Source organism: Sinocyclocheilus grahami, unplaced genomic scaffold, assembly GCF_001515645.1.
Source record: "Sinocyclocheilus grahami isolate Dianchi unplaced genomic scaffold, SAMN03320097.WGS_v1.1 scaffold176.1, whole genome shotgun sequence".
Lineage (NCBI taxonomy): Eukaryota > Metazoa > Chordata > Actinopteri > Cypriniformes > Cyprinidae > Sinocyclocheilus > Sinocyclocheilus grahami.
In genome coordinates this window covers 3,064,316-3,082,710 of record NW_015505355.1, presented here as the reverse complement: position 1 = coordinate 3,082,710, position 18,395 = coordinate 3,064,316, and the positions used below count along the sequence as shown (strand labels likewise).

The 18,395-nt window shown below is 37.7% G+C and overlaps 2 protein-coding genes across 2 annotated transcripts; one reads left to right on the top strand and one right to left on the bottom strand.

Annotated features, from left to right (window-relative positions):
- Positions 1 to 125: 125 nt before the first annotated feature.
- Positions 126 to 14,123, bottom strand: aldh9a1b (aldehyde dehydrogenase 9 family, member A1b). The gene is made up of 13 exons (XM_016283665.1): positions 14,021 to 14,123; positions 10,800 to 10,901; positions 10,285 to 10,496; positions 9,023 to 9,168; positions 7,437 to 7,566; positions 6,756 to 6,890; positions 3,824 to 4,020; positions 2,654 to 2,794; positions 1,763 to 1,951; positions 1,583 to 1,670; positions 1,338 to 1,479; positions 891 to 1,003; positions 126 to 793 (listed from the first exon to the last, which is right to left on the bottom strand). Exons 2-13 carry the CDS (start codon positions 10,844 to 10,846, stop codon positions 699 to 701), a joined length of 1,635 nt encoding a protein of 544 aa, XP_016139151.1. The 5' UTR covers positions 10,847 to 10,901; positions 14,021 to 14,123; the 3' UTR covers positions 126 to 698.
- LOC107593787 (uridine-cytidine kinase 2-B-like) lies at positions 13,495 to 18,395 on the top strand. Its single transcript, XM_016283662.1, has 5 exons — positions 13,495 to 13,698; positions 16,904 to 17,063; positions 17,361 to 17,425; positions 18,089 to 18,120; positions 18,230 to 18,395. The coding sequence occupies exons 1-5, from the start codon at positions 13,594 to 13,596 to the stop codon at positions 18,378 to 18,380; spliced, it is 513 nt and encodes a 170-aa protein (XP_016139148.1). The 5' UTR covers positions 13,495 to 13,593; the 3' UTR covers positions 18,381 to 18,395.

Here is an 18,395-nt window from a genome sequence, read left to right as displayed (position 1 = left end):
TATTCAGCTGTCATTACGTGACAGAAATTATGTTGGCACGCGAAACATGGTCCATTAGTGGTGGAGAACATTAATACTCAATAACAGTTAATGTTTCAATAGCTGTGTGGGAATTCATCCTCCTCATATTCTAGAATTTTTATATTTATTGATTGGACTTATTGTTTGTAGTACAAACGATGTTGAATGCATGACACATCAGCCGCTTGTATGAGTATATACGTAAATTAAACAATACTTCACACTACCTTACGTGAAATATTCCTTCATAATACACACGCTTTTTTAGTACAATGATGCATCATTTTTTGTCATTAGTTCAAAAATATTACATGCATAGTGTCTCCTCAACCAAATTAATAGGTAAAGCATATATTCACAGCACAAGCATTGTCTGATACACATGCACATTAACCAAAATATCCCATTAAAGCTTTTTAATAATCAAATATAATAACAGTTACTTTAAAATAATGCAGTTTACATTGTTTATGCTCATTAAGAATCACACTATACTACAGTACAGGCACTTTATTGTGAAATATTCACAGACAGCTGTCATTACGTGACAGAAATTATGTTGGCACGCGAAACATGGTCCATTAGTGGTGGAGAACATTAATACTCAATAACAGTTAATGTTTCAATAGCTGTGCGTTAGTGTTTAGAGAATGTTGGTAATTGCATTTTGCTCGAGTTCAAAATAGACTGTCCACATCACCCATCTCCACCACCACGGTCTTCAACTGAGTGTAAAATTCAATGGTCACCTGGCCATTTTCTCTTCCAATACCTAAAATCGGTAAAAATCTCATGTTAAATTTGAGTACAGTGTGTGTTTAATGTTACGGAGCAAACACAAACAGACAAATAATGTTTGGTAACTCCACCTGAGGCCTTGTATCCTCCAAACGGCACCTCCACAGGGGTGATATTGTAGTTGTTGATGAAGCAAGATCCAGCCTGCAGGTTTTCTATAACACGATGAGCTCTCTTAACATCTCTGGTGAGTCAGAAACAGACAGGAAAGGAAAATATTAGCAATGAGTATAGCTTTTTTTAACCTTTAGAAGTAACACCCAATCACACGTTCGATATCGTTCAAAAGTTTGGAGTCAGTTTTAAGAAATTAATACTTTTATTCAGTAAGGACACATTCAATTGATCAAATGCAACAGAAGAGACATTAAAATAAAAAACTATTATTTTCAATTGTAGTACTTTTTCCACAATATTACTGTATTTTTGATCAATTAAGATAAGAGACTTCTTTCAAGAACATTAAAACCCCGAAATGTTTGAATGGTAGTGAGCAAAAAAAATGATTTTCTCTTTACTTAGTAAAGACTCCTGCAGCCAGACCCAGAGCGCTGTCGTTGGCTCTCCGAAGAACCTCGTCCTCGGTGTCAAAGGACAGTACTGACATCACAGGCCCAAAGATTTCCTCTCTGACACACGTCATGTCATCTGTGCAGCCGTCTGAAAACAAAACACATGAACGAACACACAACACAGACTGCAGGAAAAGAACAGAACAAAAACAGGCCATTGAATGTTTCCAAAACACATGATCTCAACTCACCGAGCACACACGGCGTCATGTAGTATCCATCTTTTAGTTTCGGATCTGCTGGGATGAAGGGCTCCCCTCCGCAGAGAACTCTGGCTCCCTATAAAGAAAAAGTAACTACTTAAAACCATATCATATAGTAAATGATACAATAATGCTACTATATGAATATTTTCTGAACAACACTTGTACCTCTTTCTTAGCTTGCGTCACATATCCCAGCACCTTTTCCAGATGTGGTTTGCTGACCAGAGCTCCCATACGAGTCTCATCCAACAGAGGGTCTCCGATCTGGATGGCTTTAGTTCTCCTGGCCACCTCTTTCAAGAACGGAGGAAGAATTGAGCTTTGCACGAAAACTCTGGTGCCATTGCTGCACACCTACAAGTGAGCAATACAAAAAATATATACTCATTAATCATTAGTGTATAAATAATACATATTTTGATTAATATGGAGCTACTGAAGAGCATATTTATAGATGCACAATATAGGTGACCATAAACAGCATGCGCATCAATGCGAGTGGGTTTTTAATATTAGTGTTCAGTCTGATTTGGCTGATATTACCAAGGGATCATTGCAGACAAACGGTTGAAAATAAATGTGTTAAAGTTAGTTTTTTTCAACAAAAATGTATACTTTTATTCAGCCAGGATGCATTAACTTGATCAAAAGTGACAGTAAAACATTTATAATGTTACAATTTTAAGTAAATGCTGTTCTTTTTAACTTTCTATTCAGAATTTGACATTTTGAATTTAAAGCAATATTGTACTCGTAATTGTGCAGTTGGTCTGTATATCAGCATGGCTAGATGAAAAGTAGCTCTAATTTTTTATATGAAAGAGAGTCATAAGTTATGCGGCTTGTTGCCGAAACGTTTGATTCTCGATTGCGCTGTTGCAAAATGAAAATAAATTACAAGAAGATACAGTGAGTGTGGATCCCTTATCTGAAAGTGATGTTACTGATCGATCTACACTAAAGTTGAGCGCAGTGATCTTTTTTTTTTCTCGTGAATATGAAACAGAAAGGGAAAAAGATGTGTTAATACTTTGACTTGACTTTCCAGTACAGTACCTGGCCTTGAGACAAGAAGTTGGCCATGAGTGCTCCTCTGACAGCGTTTTCTAGGTCAGTGTCCTCAAAGATGATCAGTGGAGATTTACCACCGAGCTCCAGTGTCACTGGTTTGACCCCTCGGGAAGCCATTTCCATTATCTGTTGGGCCAAAATGTGCATTTGAATGAAGGAAATGCATTCCAGGATAGTTTCCATTACAACTACTATTAGTGACTTTCTCAATAGAGTGTACTGTATAATGTCTGGTATAATAAACCCAATTTAGATTAAAGGAATAGTTCACCCCAAAATGAAACTTTTCTGGAAATTTACTCATCCTCAGGCCGTCCAAAATGTAGATGAGTTTGTTTCTTCATTGGAACAGATTTGGATAAATGTAGCATTGCTTGCTCACTTGCTCACCAACGGATGCTCTGCAGTGAATGGGTGCCGTCAAAATGAGAGTCCTAACAGCTGATAAAAACAGCACATTAATCCACACCACTCCAGTCCATCAATTAATGTCTTGATTATTACAAACACACAGCTTTTCACTTCATAAATGCATTAAGACATTTTTAACTTTAAACCATCCCTTCTGGCCAAAGTATAAGTTCATAATCCATAATAATGCTTTCTGCAGGGAAAAAGTCCATCTCTTGTCCTCTCACATCAAAATCCACCTTCATGTGTGTTAATAACTGTCTTAGACTGTTTTCACTTGCTTGATCTGTGCATAATTCTCTCTTGATTCAGATGAGATGATTATTTTTTACTGGAGAAAATAATATTATGGATAGAGGACTTGCATTTTAGCCCAAAGCAACTGTTTGAAGATAAAATATCTTAATGATTAATTTGTTTCTTACAAATATACAGCTTTTCACTTCACAAGCCCGACTGGATCAACTGGATTGATGTACTGGAGTGGTGTGGATTATTGTTTTTATCAGCTGTTTGGACTCTCATTCTGACGGCACCCATTCACTGCAGAGCATCCATTGGTGAGCGAGTGATGTAATGTTAAATTTCTACAAATCTGTTCCAATGAAGAAACAAACTCATCTACATCTTGGATGAGTACATTTGCATTTTTGGGTGAACTATTCTTTTAAACCATACAATAAGCAAATTGTTTAAGTGAAGAAGTTCTGTGACAGCTATTACTATTAGCTCGGGTCATCTTACTTTCTTGCCTGTGGGCACACTTCCTGTGAAGGAGACCTTCGCCACAGATGGGTGATGACACAGCAGAGAACCCGTCTCCTGTCCGCCCTGCACCACACTGAAGAGGCCCTCAGGAGCCCCAGCCTGTGAATAAATCTCAGCCAGCAGCACTGCAGTCACAGGGGTCACCGGTGACGGCTTGAACACCATAGAGTTGCCTACAATTTAATCGTAAGACTGTGAATGGAGAGTATTAAGATAATCATTTCGGGCACAGATCTAGGACAGACCGAGAGCGAACAAAGAGGATATTAAACAAATAAAGTTCTTCACCAGGATTAGGGTCAAAGATTATGTTTTTATAGTGCACCAGGTGAAACATTTTCACATTTAACAGCTTCAAGGTATCATTCATGTCTGTAGCAGGACGCGTTATGTTGTGCCATAATTTAATAGTTAAAGGGTTAGTTCACCCAAAAATGAAAATTAGGCTGTGTTTTACTCACCCCCGAGGCATCCTATGTGTATGACTTTTTTCTTTCAGACGAATCCAGTCGGAGTTATGTTAAAAATTGTCTTTAATCTTTCAAGCTCTATCATTGCAGTCAGCGGGTGTAGCATTGCTTCAGTCCAAAAGAACTTCAATAAAAATCGCCCATCCACAAAAAAAAGTGTCTCACACGGCTCCGGGGGGGGTGAACAAAGGCCTCCTGTAGCGAATCGATGCATTTTTGTAAGAAAAATATCCATATTCAAAATGTAATAATCACTTTAATGTAGCTTGCGCCAGCAGTTGTACACAGCAGCAGTAGCACAGAGCATGACGTATGAGGTCAGCGTTGCGCATGCGCCGGTTAGTCTCGTGAAAACCATAGGCGTAATTTGCGGGTGGGACATGTCCCCACCACTTTTTGCCAGGGTCGATATTGTCCCTACCACTTTTTGAAAGTAATTGAAAAATATATTGCAGAAGGTATGTATTAAAGGGAAAACAAGATCAACGAATCATTCTTCATAATCTAATTATGGTGATAAAACAAACAAAAAAACAACAACATTTGACTCCTTACGCATGCATAACTCGTGCAGTGCAATAACGACGTGATTTGCAGCTGTCGCACTTTTCGTAATGTCATTAGGCTATAGCATTTTATTTTAAAAATAGAGCGCTTCCTTGTGCTAAGTAGGCCTGCCCTCTACTAAAGATTTTTCTAGTCAACTAGTCACACGTTATATTAAATTGATTAATATAATAATATATTAACCATATTTCAATATAGGCTATAGGCAGATGTATTAGGCTAGAGCCTATTCCGCGCTCAAGCTCGCGCATAAAGCAATTGCCTCAAAGCACCGGCAAAGTGATTATGAACGTGTCGGGGGGAAAAAAATAAATTTTAATTATTTATTAATAAACTAGTGCTTTCTGAGTCGGTGTCAAGCCCGGCTTATAACATGCAAAAGAGGAACTCCCGTTCACAAAATTCAAATCACAAATAATACTACTGATGAAAAAGTACGGGTCGAATGTTAACTACTTTCGTTTCCATATAACTATAAACTACGATAAAAGTTCATCAGCATGCTATTAATCAATGTAGCGGGGAAAAAAAAACCGTGCTGGTGCAACCAACTGAGAAAGTTAATTGCAAAAGAGCGACCAGTGGGAAGAATGAGTCTGGAGCCCTGAATTGCCCAGCTCCCTCTGTCAATGATCTAGCACCCCCTCAGCACCTGCGATCAAAATTCTCTGGCGCCGCCCCTGGTACATCGATGTATTTTTGAAAAGCAAAAATTAAGTTTGTCCAACTCTAAACCCAGTCCCCAAGTAAGTTAGGTTGTTAAACCTAATTGCGTGGTGTCCCCACCACTTTTCAAAGCAAAGTTACGCCACTGGTGAAAACCAACGTTTGTTAACAGGAGCAAAGAAAGCAAAGTTTCCTTACTTTAGCAAAGGAAAACCAGTCTCCTTTTGGCTTATATCGAAATCCTCCGACATTCTTCTTTACAAATCCTCGTTTTGTACTTCTAATTCTTGATCTTTGTTTTGTTTTGATCTCTCCGCTGCGTTTCCGCATGTGTCACTTCTGAGCAGCGCATGTGCAAAGCTGACCTCATACCTCATCCTCCCGGAGCTGCTTCCGTTTACAACAGTGAGCGCTAGCTACATTAAAGTGATTATCAAGTTTTGAATATGGATATTTTTCTTATAAAAATCCATTGATTCGCTACAGGAGGCCTTTGTTCACCCCCCGGAGCAGTGTGAGACACTTTTTTTTATGGATGGGCGATTTTTATTTAAGTTCTTTTGGACTGATGCATGCAACACCCGCTGAGTGGCATTAAACAGCTTGAAAGATCAAAGACAATTTTTAATATAACGCCGACTGGATTCGTCTGAAAGAAGAAAGTCATAAACACCTAGGATGCCTCGGGGGTGAGTAAAACGCAGCCTAATTTTCATTTTTGGGTGAACTAACCCTTTAAGGTTATAATCTTGTAATTTTTAGGCAAAATATCTCAGCTAGATTTTCTGGTGAAAGACAGACTTCTCTTGTTAATGCATTTTAATGTGGCTTCATGAGTAAACAGTTCAATTGTACACATATTGAATAAATCAAAAACTAAATGTGGGTCACGTTGCATTCAGCTGGTACGTTTTTCTTTTAAAAAGAAATATCTTTATGTATTTCTTTCTCCAGGAAAGAAAAATCAATTTTTTTTAGTTTAGTTGAGTTGACCCTTCTAGAATTTAAATTGATTTATTTTATTTTACTATTATTTCATTTGAATTATTATGAGAAAATCCTATCAAATTGTATTATTGTCAATTTATAACGTCATTTATTGGCCTATCGGTGGATACCTATATTTAAGGAACATGTTCTGTGATTCCAGTGTTCTAAAACACACTTATACAACTTATATATATATATATATATATATCACGTACCACAAGCGATGGCAGGGGCAGATTTCCAGGCTGCAATCTGGAAGGGGTAGTTCCAGGCTCCTATTCCCACACACACACCTAGCGGCTCCCGACGAGTGTAAGCAAACGAACCTCCTGGCAGCTGAACATGCTGACCTGAGAAAGAATAGCCCAAACCCACCTGTGTAGTCCTAAGTTAACATAACTATCATTTTCATTGTAATTGTATGTACACTACCAGTCAAACGTTTGTAATAATTACGATTTAAGAAAGAAGTCTCTTACGCTTATCAAGGATGCATTTATTTGATAAACAAAAAATACAGCAAAAATATAAATATTATAAAATATTACATTTAAAAGAAGTGTTTTCTATTTTAATGTATTTTAAAATGAAACCAAATGTGTATTTTCAGCATCATTACTCCAGTCTTCAGTGTCACATGATCCTTCAGAAATCATTCTAATATGCTGATTTGCCGTTCAGTTATAAATTATTATTAATGTTTTAATAATTAATAATGGTTCTTATTATTACCAATGTCGAAAGCAGTTTTTGTGGCTTAATATTTTTGTGGAAGCATTTTTAAAAAATATCTTAATTATAATGAACTCTGGACTGGCAGTGTAATTTTTTTTAGTAATGAAGTTTTAAAATTGTGTCTGTGTCTTATGAGAATGCTCAATGGCAAAACAACTAACCTGAAAGTGTAGTGGCTTGTCCTGCAAAATACTCAATGCACAGTCTGGCTGAGTCCACATCTAAACGGGCTTCGGTGATGGACTTGCCATTGTTGACGACCTCTATCTCCGCAATCTCCTCTCTTCTCTTCTATTCTCAGCAACAGAAATAACTGAAAAGATCAGACTCAACACGACTTGAATCAATGCAGCACTGTTATGTAATGTGTCAGGATGCCTGATCAATGCATTCCGGTCTACCCCAATGAGTCTAGCCGCCTCTAGCATGACTCTGGCTCTTTCCATGCCTGCCAGTTTACTCCACACTGTAAAAGCAGCACTGGCGCTCCTGACAGCTGCATTGACATCTGCGGCACCACAAGCTTGTAGCTGGCACAAAACACGGCCTGCGACACATTTATAAAGATCTGAGATGAATGATAATGTTTTTTCATAGAACAACATGGTGTATTGAGGAACTCAATGGTATATGCATAGCCAGATGTGACAGGGCCCCACAGAGACCCGGGGTCCGGAGAGAGCTCAGCAGGGCCATCTTCAAATGCCTAACACTGAACTTTGACCCCCTGGACGAGTGTCAACAAACCGGATCTTCTCAGATTTTGCACCAAAACATAGTGTTACAGCAATAAAAATAAAACAGTCGAGCATAAATGAGAAGAGATTTAACATAATAATAATAGTAATAAAAGTTCAAATTATTTGTACATGTAAATTCATTACTGTTTTTGCTGTAAAAGTCGAAAGCAACAACATCGGCCGTCCGCTTAAATGCAACCTCCCACATAGCAAGTGTTGCTATTTTCATTTAAGATTGAAAATGCTAATGTTAATAAGAAAAGGTTTCGCAGTGACAGACGTTCACTCACCTCCTGCTGCACGTCTGAAGAAGAAGATTGCGGATCAGTCCAGCCATGGTGGAGCATTGTAGGGCGGGGCTTATACGCGAGAGCGACTCTCATTGGCTTCTTCTTGATGATGTCATTTGACGATTCCGAAAAATGAAAGAAAAGTAAATGTACTTTTCTCCACATAAAGCAATCTTGTGGCATAATGTTTCTATTACAGTTAACCGGAAATCTCTTTATTTACAGAGTTGGATGGATAAAGGAATTTATTTTTTATCTGACCTTTTCGATCAGTCAGCTGAGATGCTTTCTTATGAAAATGTTATGAATAAATGGGCATTTCCCATTAAATATAGAGAATATTATTCTGTGATAAACGCCATTGCCACAGGTTTATTGATGTTAATGAGAAGCCATTAACATTTGTAGAATTGAACCCGTTCTTAATTTAAATGGGGTGGACATTAACAGTAAAACAACGCACAAATACATTTCTAATAAATATCTGTTTTCCAGAGATTATTTGGAAAAAAGCGCACAGTCTGGCTGAGTCCACATCTAAACGGGCTTCGGTGATGGACTTGCCATTGTTGACGACCTCTATCTCCGCAATCTCCTCTCTTCTCTTCTATTCTCAGCAACAGAAATAACTGAAAAGATCAGACTCAACACGACTTGAATCAATGCAGCACTGTTATGTAATGTGTCAGGATGCCTGATCAATGCATTCCGGTCTACCCCAATGAGTCTAGCCACCTCTAGCATGACTCTGGCTCTTTCCATGCCTGCCAGTTTACTCCACACTGTAAAAGCAGCACTGGCGCTCCTGACAGCTGCATCGACATCTGCGGCACCACAAGCTTGTAGCTGGCACAAAACACGGCCTGCGACACATTTATAAAGATCTGAGATGAATGATAATGTTTTTTCATAGAACAACATGGTGTATTGAGGAACTCAATGGTATATGCATAGCCAGATGTGACTGTAATCATCAGTGCACAAGTAACGCGAGTTACGTAATCAGATTACTTTTTTCAAGTAACTAGTAAAGTAACGCATTACTTTTTAATTTACAAGAGAATATCAGAGTTACTTTTTCAAATAAGTAACGCAAGTTACTTTTTCCCCGCCAATTTATTGATTGACAGCTCTCCTGTCCCCATGTTGAGAGAATTCAGAAGATGAAAAATAAACCCACAGATTCAGTATTCCTCAAAATGAATAAAAATAATGCAACTCGGAATATGACGCAAACCTGCAATAATTAAATGTTAAACAACACAAATATCCTTTATGTATTTAATCCCATTCTATTAACCAATGTCTTTGCTTCTGATCTTCGATGATCCAGTTCAACCGTACTAATAAGCACAAATTACTCGACAACATTTGTGCACTCTCAGAAAAAAAGGTACAAAAGTTGTCACTGGGGCGGTACCTTTTCAAAAGGCACACCTTTGTACCTAAAGAGTCCATATTGGTACCATAAAGGTACATATTAGTACCTAAAGTGTACATATTAGTACCTAAAAGGTGCAAAAGTGTACCTTTTGAAAAGGTACCACCCCCAGTGACAGCTTTTGTACCTTTTTTTCTGAGAGAGTGTGTCTTTTTTATTGCTGAAGTGTGTTGAAATGTCTTCTTCTGCGTTCTACTGTACGGATGTAAATGTACTTTCCCTTCAGCCTGAGGCTTATTCATTTCCCTTTTGGTGTGAAAAGGCTTTTATATTTGCCAAAAATAGAACTTTTTTATTCTAAAAACAAACAAGCAAGCCCTGTCCAAATTTAAAAAGTAATGTAACGCATTCCTTTCCATAAAAAGTAACTAAGTAACGTAATCAGTTACTTTTTTATGGAGTAACGCAATATTGTGATGCATTACTTTTAAAAGTAACTTTCACCAACACTGGTAATCATCGCATGGGCAAAGTCTGATTGATTGGGCAATGCTTAGAAGGGGTGAAATGAAGGAAATTGGTTTCAGAAACACATTACCTGTTGCAGGCTCATATACGGGTTCGGATTTGGTTTTCACATCTTTAAGGCTGACTCGGCCACCGCTCCAGAAGTTCAGCGAATCTTTGATATGAAGGGTTCCTGAGGATATGCTCCTGGTCCCGGTGTAGTACAGGGCCCCACAGAGACCCGGGGTCCGGAGAGAGCTCAGCAGGGCCATCTTCAAATGCCTAACACTGAACTTTGACCCCCTGGACGAGTGTCAACAAACCGGATCTTCTCAGATTTTGCACCAAAACATAGTGTTACAGCAATAAAAATAAAACAGTCGAGCATAAATGAGAAGAGATTTAACATAATAATAATAGTAATAAAAGTTCAAATTATTTGTACATGTAAATTCATGACTGTTTTTGCTGTAAAAGTCGAAAGCAACAACATCGGCCGTCCGCTTAAATGCAACCTCCCACATAGCAAGTGTTGCTATTTTCATTTAAGATTGAAAATGCTAATGTTAATAAGAAAAGGTTTCGCAGTGACAGACGTTCACTCACCTCCTGCTGCACGTCTGAAGAAGAAGATTGCGGATCAGTCCAGCCATGGTGGAGCATTGTAGGGCGGGGCTTATACGCGAGAGCGACTCTCATTGGCTTCTTCTTGATGATGTCATTTGACGATTCCGAAAAATGAAAGAAAAGTAAATGTACTTTTCTCCACATAAAGCAATCTTGCGGCATAATGTTTCTATTACAGTTAACCGGAAATCTCTTTATTTACAGAGTTGGATGGATAAAGGAATTTATTTTTTATCTGACCTTTTCGATCAGTCAGCTGAGATGCTTTCTTATGAAAATGTTATGAATAAATGGGCATTTCCCATTAAATATAGAGAATATTATTCTGTGATAAACGCCATTGCCACAGGTTTATTGATGTTAATGAGAAGCCATTAACATTTGTAGAATTGAACCCGTTCTTAATTTAAATGGGGTGGACATTAACAGTAAAACAACGCACAAATACATTTCTAATAAATATCTGTTTTCCAGAGATTATTTGGAAAAAAGCTTGGCTTCTTCCCTTTCGGTTTTGTATATCTAACAAACTTCAGCAAATACATCTGAAAGTACTTCATAATATTTATGTTAGTAACTATACTTTAGCTAAATTTATGGATATTGATGAAAAATGCTAATTTTGTTCAGATCAGCCAGAAAGAATTCTGCATCTTTTTTTTTTTTAATGTTACCATTCCAAACACTTCTGGGAAGATTTATCTATATATATATATTCAACAGAAATCTGAAAGACCCAAAGATGTTATCTTATATTTTGAATCAAAAAATGCATCTGTCAATTTTATGATGAATCTTATGATTTTATTTTCATAAAAGTAAAATAAATAGTTCTAAACCCTGTTTGAAGGTCTTTATGACTGATTTTCATTTGTATTTTGAGTCTCAAATATATTGATAACAAAAAATGTAGATACAATTTAATTCGCTAAAGAGTTACTTGAAAACTGAACGGGTATATGCTGTCTTTTTTTCCCCCTTTAAGTATTATTAATTTTTTCTTTTTCTCTATGTAATGTAAACCCATTCCTTTAATTGTGTTATCTTTTTGGATGTCTTGTTAAAGTTGTAAATGTTGCATGTTATGTCTTTAATGTCTCCAGTGACAGCTTTTGTACCTTTTTTTCTGAGAGAGTGTGTCTTTTTTATTGCTGAAGTGTGTTGAAATGTCTTCTTCTGCGTTCTACTGTACGGATGTAAATGTACTTTCCCTTCAGCCTGAGGCTTATTCATTTCCCTTTTGGTGTGAAAAGGCTTTTATATTTGCCAAAAATAGAACTTTTTTATTCTAAAAACAAACAAGCAAGCCCTGTCCAAATTTAAAAAGTAATGTAACGCATTCGCTGTCTTTTTTTCCCCCTTTAAGTATTATTAATTTTTTCTTTTTCTCTATGTAATGTAAACCCATTCCTTTAATTGTGTTATCTTTTTGGATGTCTTGTTAAAGTTGTAAATGTTGCATGTTATGTCTTTAATGTCTAATAAAAAAAAGAAAAGTAAATGTAATTTTAAAATATTTCATAAAATATATGCAGTGAACCTTATTGCTTCTAAATATGACAGTACCTTGCTTATTTTGTAAAGTTTCTATCAGTGTGAAATAAACCTAACAGAATGTTATTATGGTAATAATTATGATAAATCACTGGAATATGTTGTCATAACCCCCCATTTTATCTTATAGGGGTAAATGTTCATACGGGGGTATCAGAAATTCCGTCAATAAACCTATTATTTTGCCACAGATTTTAATTGAGGCAGAATCTGTTTTCTGCTTTTGCTAATATTGTCTTTTCATATGTGATGCCATTCATTTGCATATATTGGGACTTGTATTTAGAGATATATAAATATATTAATTTACTTAAGTAAAAAGAAAGAACACAAACAAAGAATATTTCAATGGTAACCAACACTGGTAATCATCGCATGGGCAAAGTCTGATTGATTGGGCAATGCTTAGAAGGGGTGAAATGAAGGAAATTGGTTTCAGAAACACATTACCTGTTGCAGGCTCATATACGGGTTCGGATTTGGTTTTCACATCTTTAAGGCTGACTCGGCCACCGCTCCAGAAGTTCAGCGAATCTTTGATATGAAGGGTTCCTGAGGATATGCTCCTGGTCCCGGTGTAGTACAGGGCCCCACAGAGACCCGGGGTCCGGAGAGAGCTCAGCAGGGCCATCTTCAAATGCCTAACACTGAACTTTGACCCCCTGGACGAGTGTCAACAAACCGGATCTTCTCAGATTTTGCACCAAAACATAGTGTTACAGCAATAAAAATAAAACAGTCGAGCATAAATGAGAAGAGATTTAACATAATAATAATAGTAATAAAAGTTCAAATTATTTGTACATGTAAATTCATGACTGTTTTTGCTGTAAAAGTCGAAAGCAACAACATCGGCCGTCCGCTTAAATGCAACCTCCCACATAGCAAGTGTTGCTATTTTCATTTAAGATTGAAAATGCTAATGTTAATAAGAAAAGGTTTCGCATTGTATTTAGAGATATATAAATATATTAATTTACTTAAGTAAAAAGAAAGAACACAAACAAAGAATATTTCAATGGTACTTTTAAATATTAGCTGAAAAAAAAAAATATATATATATATATAATCCGGGTAAATTGAAATGTATAAACAGGACTTTGCCGTGCAAGTTCTGCATTATTGTCTTCGTGGAAGAAGCAGTGAGCGGACGGTAGGAGGAGCAAAGAGTGTGTATTATTAGAGCAGCGACACACACTCTTGTGCTCGCACTGCAAGCATGGCTGGCGACAGTGAAACACACCTGAAGGACCGAGCGGAGAACGAACACGACACCCGACAGCCGTTCCTCATCGGTGTGGCTGGAGGCACCGCTAGCGGGAAGGTTTGAGCTTTACGAGTGTTTATCGGTAACCGTACAGACCCCGCTATCATCATGTAACGTTAGGTTAACGGGGGGTTTCTGTGACGCCGGTGCCTCCAGCGAGCGCGTGGCTCTAGCCAGCTCATAATGAACTACACAAGAAAGCTCAACATACGGGGTTTTCAAAAGTATTCACACGCCCATATATCTTATAGGTCAAAACCTATACATGTTATTTAAAACCTTTATACATTTTTTTGTCATTTGTAAAATCTTTTGTTTCGTTACTGGGAACAATGAGAATTTCTAAAGCGCGAAAATTAATTTAAAACTTGGGACTAACCGACAATTAATACTTTTCGTTATTCCGTTCGGATTCGCGTTTATAATCGCTGGATAACGTCATGTTGTATCTCCACGTGGCGCAGCGGTTTGAATCCCAGCGTGTCCTGCTGTCGTCTATTCGTCTATTCGCTTGCAAGCGACCTCGAACGTCTTCATCGGGGGGTTTCTGTGACGCCGGTGCCTCCAGCGAGCGCGTGGCTCTAGCCAGCTCATAATGAACTACACAAGAAAGCTCAACATACGGGGTTTTCAAAAGTATTCACACGCCCATATATCTTATAGGTCAAAACCTATACATGTTATTTAAAACCTTTATACATTTTTTTGTCATTTGTAAAATCTTTTGTTTCGTTACTGGGAACAATGAGAATTTCTAAAGCGCGAAAATTTATTTAAAACTTGGGACTAACCGACAATTAATACTTTTCGTTATTCCGTTCGGATTCGCGTTTATAATCGCTGGATAACGTCATGTTGTATCTCCACGTGGCGCAGCGGTTTGAATCCCAGCGTGTCCTGCTGTCGTCTATTCGCTTGCAAGCGACCTCGAACGTCTTCATTGGAAGCAGCGTTGCCAGCTCATTTTCAGCGGAAGTTGCTGAAGGAAGGTTGATTTGTTGCTAAAAGTTGCTAAACGACGCGACGTCATTGCGCGGTGACGTCATTGCGTAATCACGATGCAAAAATTGCGTCGCGGCTTCGAATCTCGGCAACAACAACAAAAAAAGTAAATATGTTAATTTAGATGCGTTTATAAAATAATATAAATAACTAATTTTAAATACAACATTGAATTATTAAACGCTCACATTTTTTAACGATTACAATTTAAGTTTATTTTTATTCGCTAGTAAACTAGTAAAACTACTCATTCTGAACCATTCTAGATTTAAGCAGTGTATTAGTAGTTCGTATGCTACACTCTAAGAAAAGTCTGTAAAAGTAGGGCAAAATCTATTAATGTGAAGGAATTTTCCGTAATTATTATTCACACGTTTTTTTTTTACCTGCATTTTAAATTACACATTGTATTTTTATGTTTTCGGGTTACAATGGATAACGGATAATGTCCTGGAAAATTACTACCTTTTTCATTTTTCTAGATATTTTTCTTACCGTGCACTAACTGATCAACAAACTCAAGTACAAGCTACTAACAAGGTGTATCATAAATTAACTTATTATTATTATTATTATTATTATTAAATTAAACAATTGCTAATAGTAGCCAACTTAATTCATGTGAGTTGCGTACTGCTAGGCACCTTTGGTTTCCTAGTTCCTTAGTTGCTAAATGTTGCCAAATAAATAAATAAAAATAGCTAAATTTGTTGCTAGGTGCTTTTGGAAGAAAAAGTTGCTAGGGTAGTCTGAAAAGTTGCTAAATCTAACAACAAAATTGCTAAGTTGGCAACACTGATTGGAAGTTTACTTATGTTTATTAGCTGCCATGCTGGTTTAAAAGTGGTTTGTTGTAGCTGTTAAAAATGAGAAATAGTGCCACTTCCTCCATGTAGGCGAAGGAAAGTTACGGGAACGTGACGTCATAACCGCGGAGGATGTTTACATTGACACAACCACCCCGTTTTAGTAACAAGCGTTCAGTAATCTTCCACTGACCTTCATGTACAGGAAACTTCCAATGCTAAACGATTACCACTGAGCTTGTGAAAACCCAGTTATGCTCAAATGGAACCATGTTACTTGCTGTCAAAATGTGGTTGCTTTATGCTCAGTGGCTCTGACGGGTCGCCCATATCGGCGGAATCAAAACGTCTGTCTATCATCCAGACAAATATAACTGAGGCCAGATTTTAAATGCACACTTGGCGCTGAGTGGAGGCCATGCTTCCCCGCTGGATTTCCTTACATGGGATACGTGACCCACCCCAGAGTTCACAGCACATGTCTGCAGAGACACTAGTGTCTATAGTACAAGTTAGAAGGGGGGTTCGCCAAAATTTGCTCCCTTTTTTCATGTTGTGCAGAACATAAAGATATTTTGAAGAATGTTTGTAGTCAAACAGTGTTGGTTCCCATTGACTTCCATTGTATGGACTACAAACACTAAGAAAGTCATACAGGTTTGGAACAACATGAGGACGAGTAAATGACACGGTTTTTATTTTTAGGCGAACTACTCATTTAACATATAAAATAATAGTCAGAAAAGCTTATTTATCTAGTTTATTGACTCTTTAGACAAATTATTTAAAAATGTGCATATGTAGGAGTATCATATTTGATGCACCAGGCTTTTAGGCCTCATGTAATATGATATAAGAGAATATGGAGATCGGTGTAACGGACTACTTGCATAAAATGCATATGAATATCAGTTTTCACTCTATATCTCTATAAGATGACATTTAAAATCTTAGTTTTGTGATCAAATCTCTGTAGTTTTATTTTTTTGTGCGGTAAAACATAATGCAATTATGATTGAGAGATGTACAAATAAACATTCCTCAAAAATAGCATATTTAATACTCGCATTTTAACACGTTCATTCTAAATAATGACATGCGGATTTTTGCAGTCCAGTAAGTGTAAATATTACTCTAACAATATAAAGTTTTCATGTTAAATTCATAAAAATCAGTGAAGATTTCACAGCAAAAATACATGGACCACAACCTGAAGGGGAGCGTTTCTTTAGAATTATACTAAAAGGCCTTTTATAGAAGGCATGTAGTAGAACCGTTTTTTCAGCAAAGTTTGGATCATGTTGATAATTTCGAGGGCTTAGAAGGTTGTGTCTCAAATGATTTATTAGTTAAATAACGCAACCACTGTGGCTTTAGCTTGTGTATATCTGAACTGGGGGGGTAGCTTAAAGAGTTTAGCACTTACTAAGCGGTTTTGGGTTCTCTCCTCTCAGTCTTCAGTATGTGAGAAGATCATGGAGCTGTTGGGCCAGGATAAGATTGACCGTCACCAGCGGCAGGTGGTCATCCTCAGTCAAGACAGCTTTTACAGGGAGCTCACACCTGAACAGAAAGCCAAAGCGCTCAAGGGCCAGTTCAACTTCGATCACCCAGGTACTTGAATGTCTGAGGGCTGTTAAAGAGGTCAAAAGTTCACTCAGAAGTTAGAATATACTCATCTATTACTTGGAATGGGGGGGGGGAACAAACAGCTCACATGGTTACTTCGCATGTAAGAACCAATGGTGTTTTGTCTTCAATTTTGGTTCAATCCTTACACAAAACTATCATATGGTTTCTGAAGACACGTGTCATATGGACTACTACTTCCTTTTAAAGATCCAAATTAAAACATTTTGAACAGTTTCTTACTGAGGATAACCTGTTTTTCAACGTTTCCATCATTCGCAGATGCTTTCGACAATGAGCTGGTCATGAAGACTCTGCAAGACATCATTCAGGGGGAGACTGTGCACATCCCAGTTTATGACTGTCTCAAATGATTTATTAGTTAAATAACGCAACCACTGTGGCTTTAGCTTGTGTATATCTGAACTGGGGGGGTAGCTTAAAGAGTTTAGCACTTACTAAGCGGTTTTGGGTTCTCTCCTCTCAGTCTTCAGTATGTGAGAAGATCATGGAGCTGTTGGGCCAGGATAAGATTGACCGTCACCAGCGGCAGGTGGTCATCCTCAGTCAAGACAGCTTTTACAGGGAGCTCACACCTGAACAGAAAGCCAAAGCGCTCAAGGGCCAGTTCAACTTCGATCACCCAGGTACTTGAATTGCTGAGGGCTGTTAAAGAGGTCAAAAGGTCACTCAGAAGTTAGAATATGCTCATCTATTACTTGGAATGGGGGGGGGGGAACAAACAGCTCACATGGTTACTTCGCATGTAAGAACCAATGGTGTTTTGTCTTCAATTTTGGTTCAATCCTTACACAAAACTATCATATGGTTTCTGAAGACACGTGTCATATGGACTACTACTTCCTTTTAAAGATCCAAATTAAAAAATTTTGAATAGTTTCTTACAGAGGATAACCTGTTTTTCAACGTTTCCATCATTCGCAGATGCTTTCGACAATGAGCTGGTCATGAAGACTCTGCAAGACATCATTCAGGGGGAGACTGTGCACATCCCAGTTTATGACTTTGTTACCCATTCCAGGTCAGCGCTGCGCTTCTCTCTCTCTGCACAAGTTGCTATTTTGGGTGTTTTGATGGGTGAATCACTGTTGGACGTATTATGAATCGTATGTTCTGCACACCTCTTACAGGAAGGATGAGTTTGTGACTGTGTATCCAGCAGATGTGGTTCTCTTTGAGGGGATTCTCATGTTCTACTCGCAAGAGATTCGAGATTTGTTCCAAATGAAGCTGTTTGTGGACACAGACCCAGACACACGCCTCTCGCGAAGAGGTAGATGACCTGACTGACAGTTT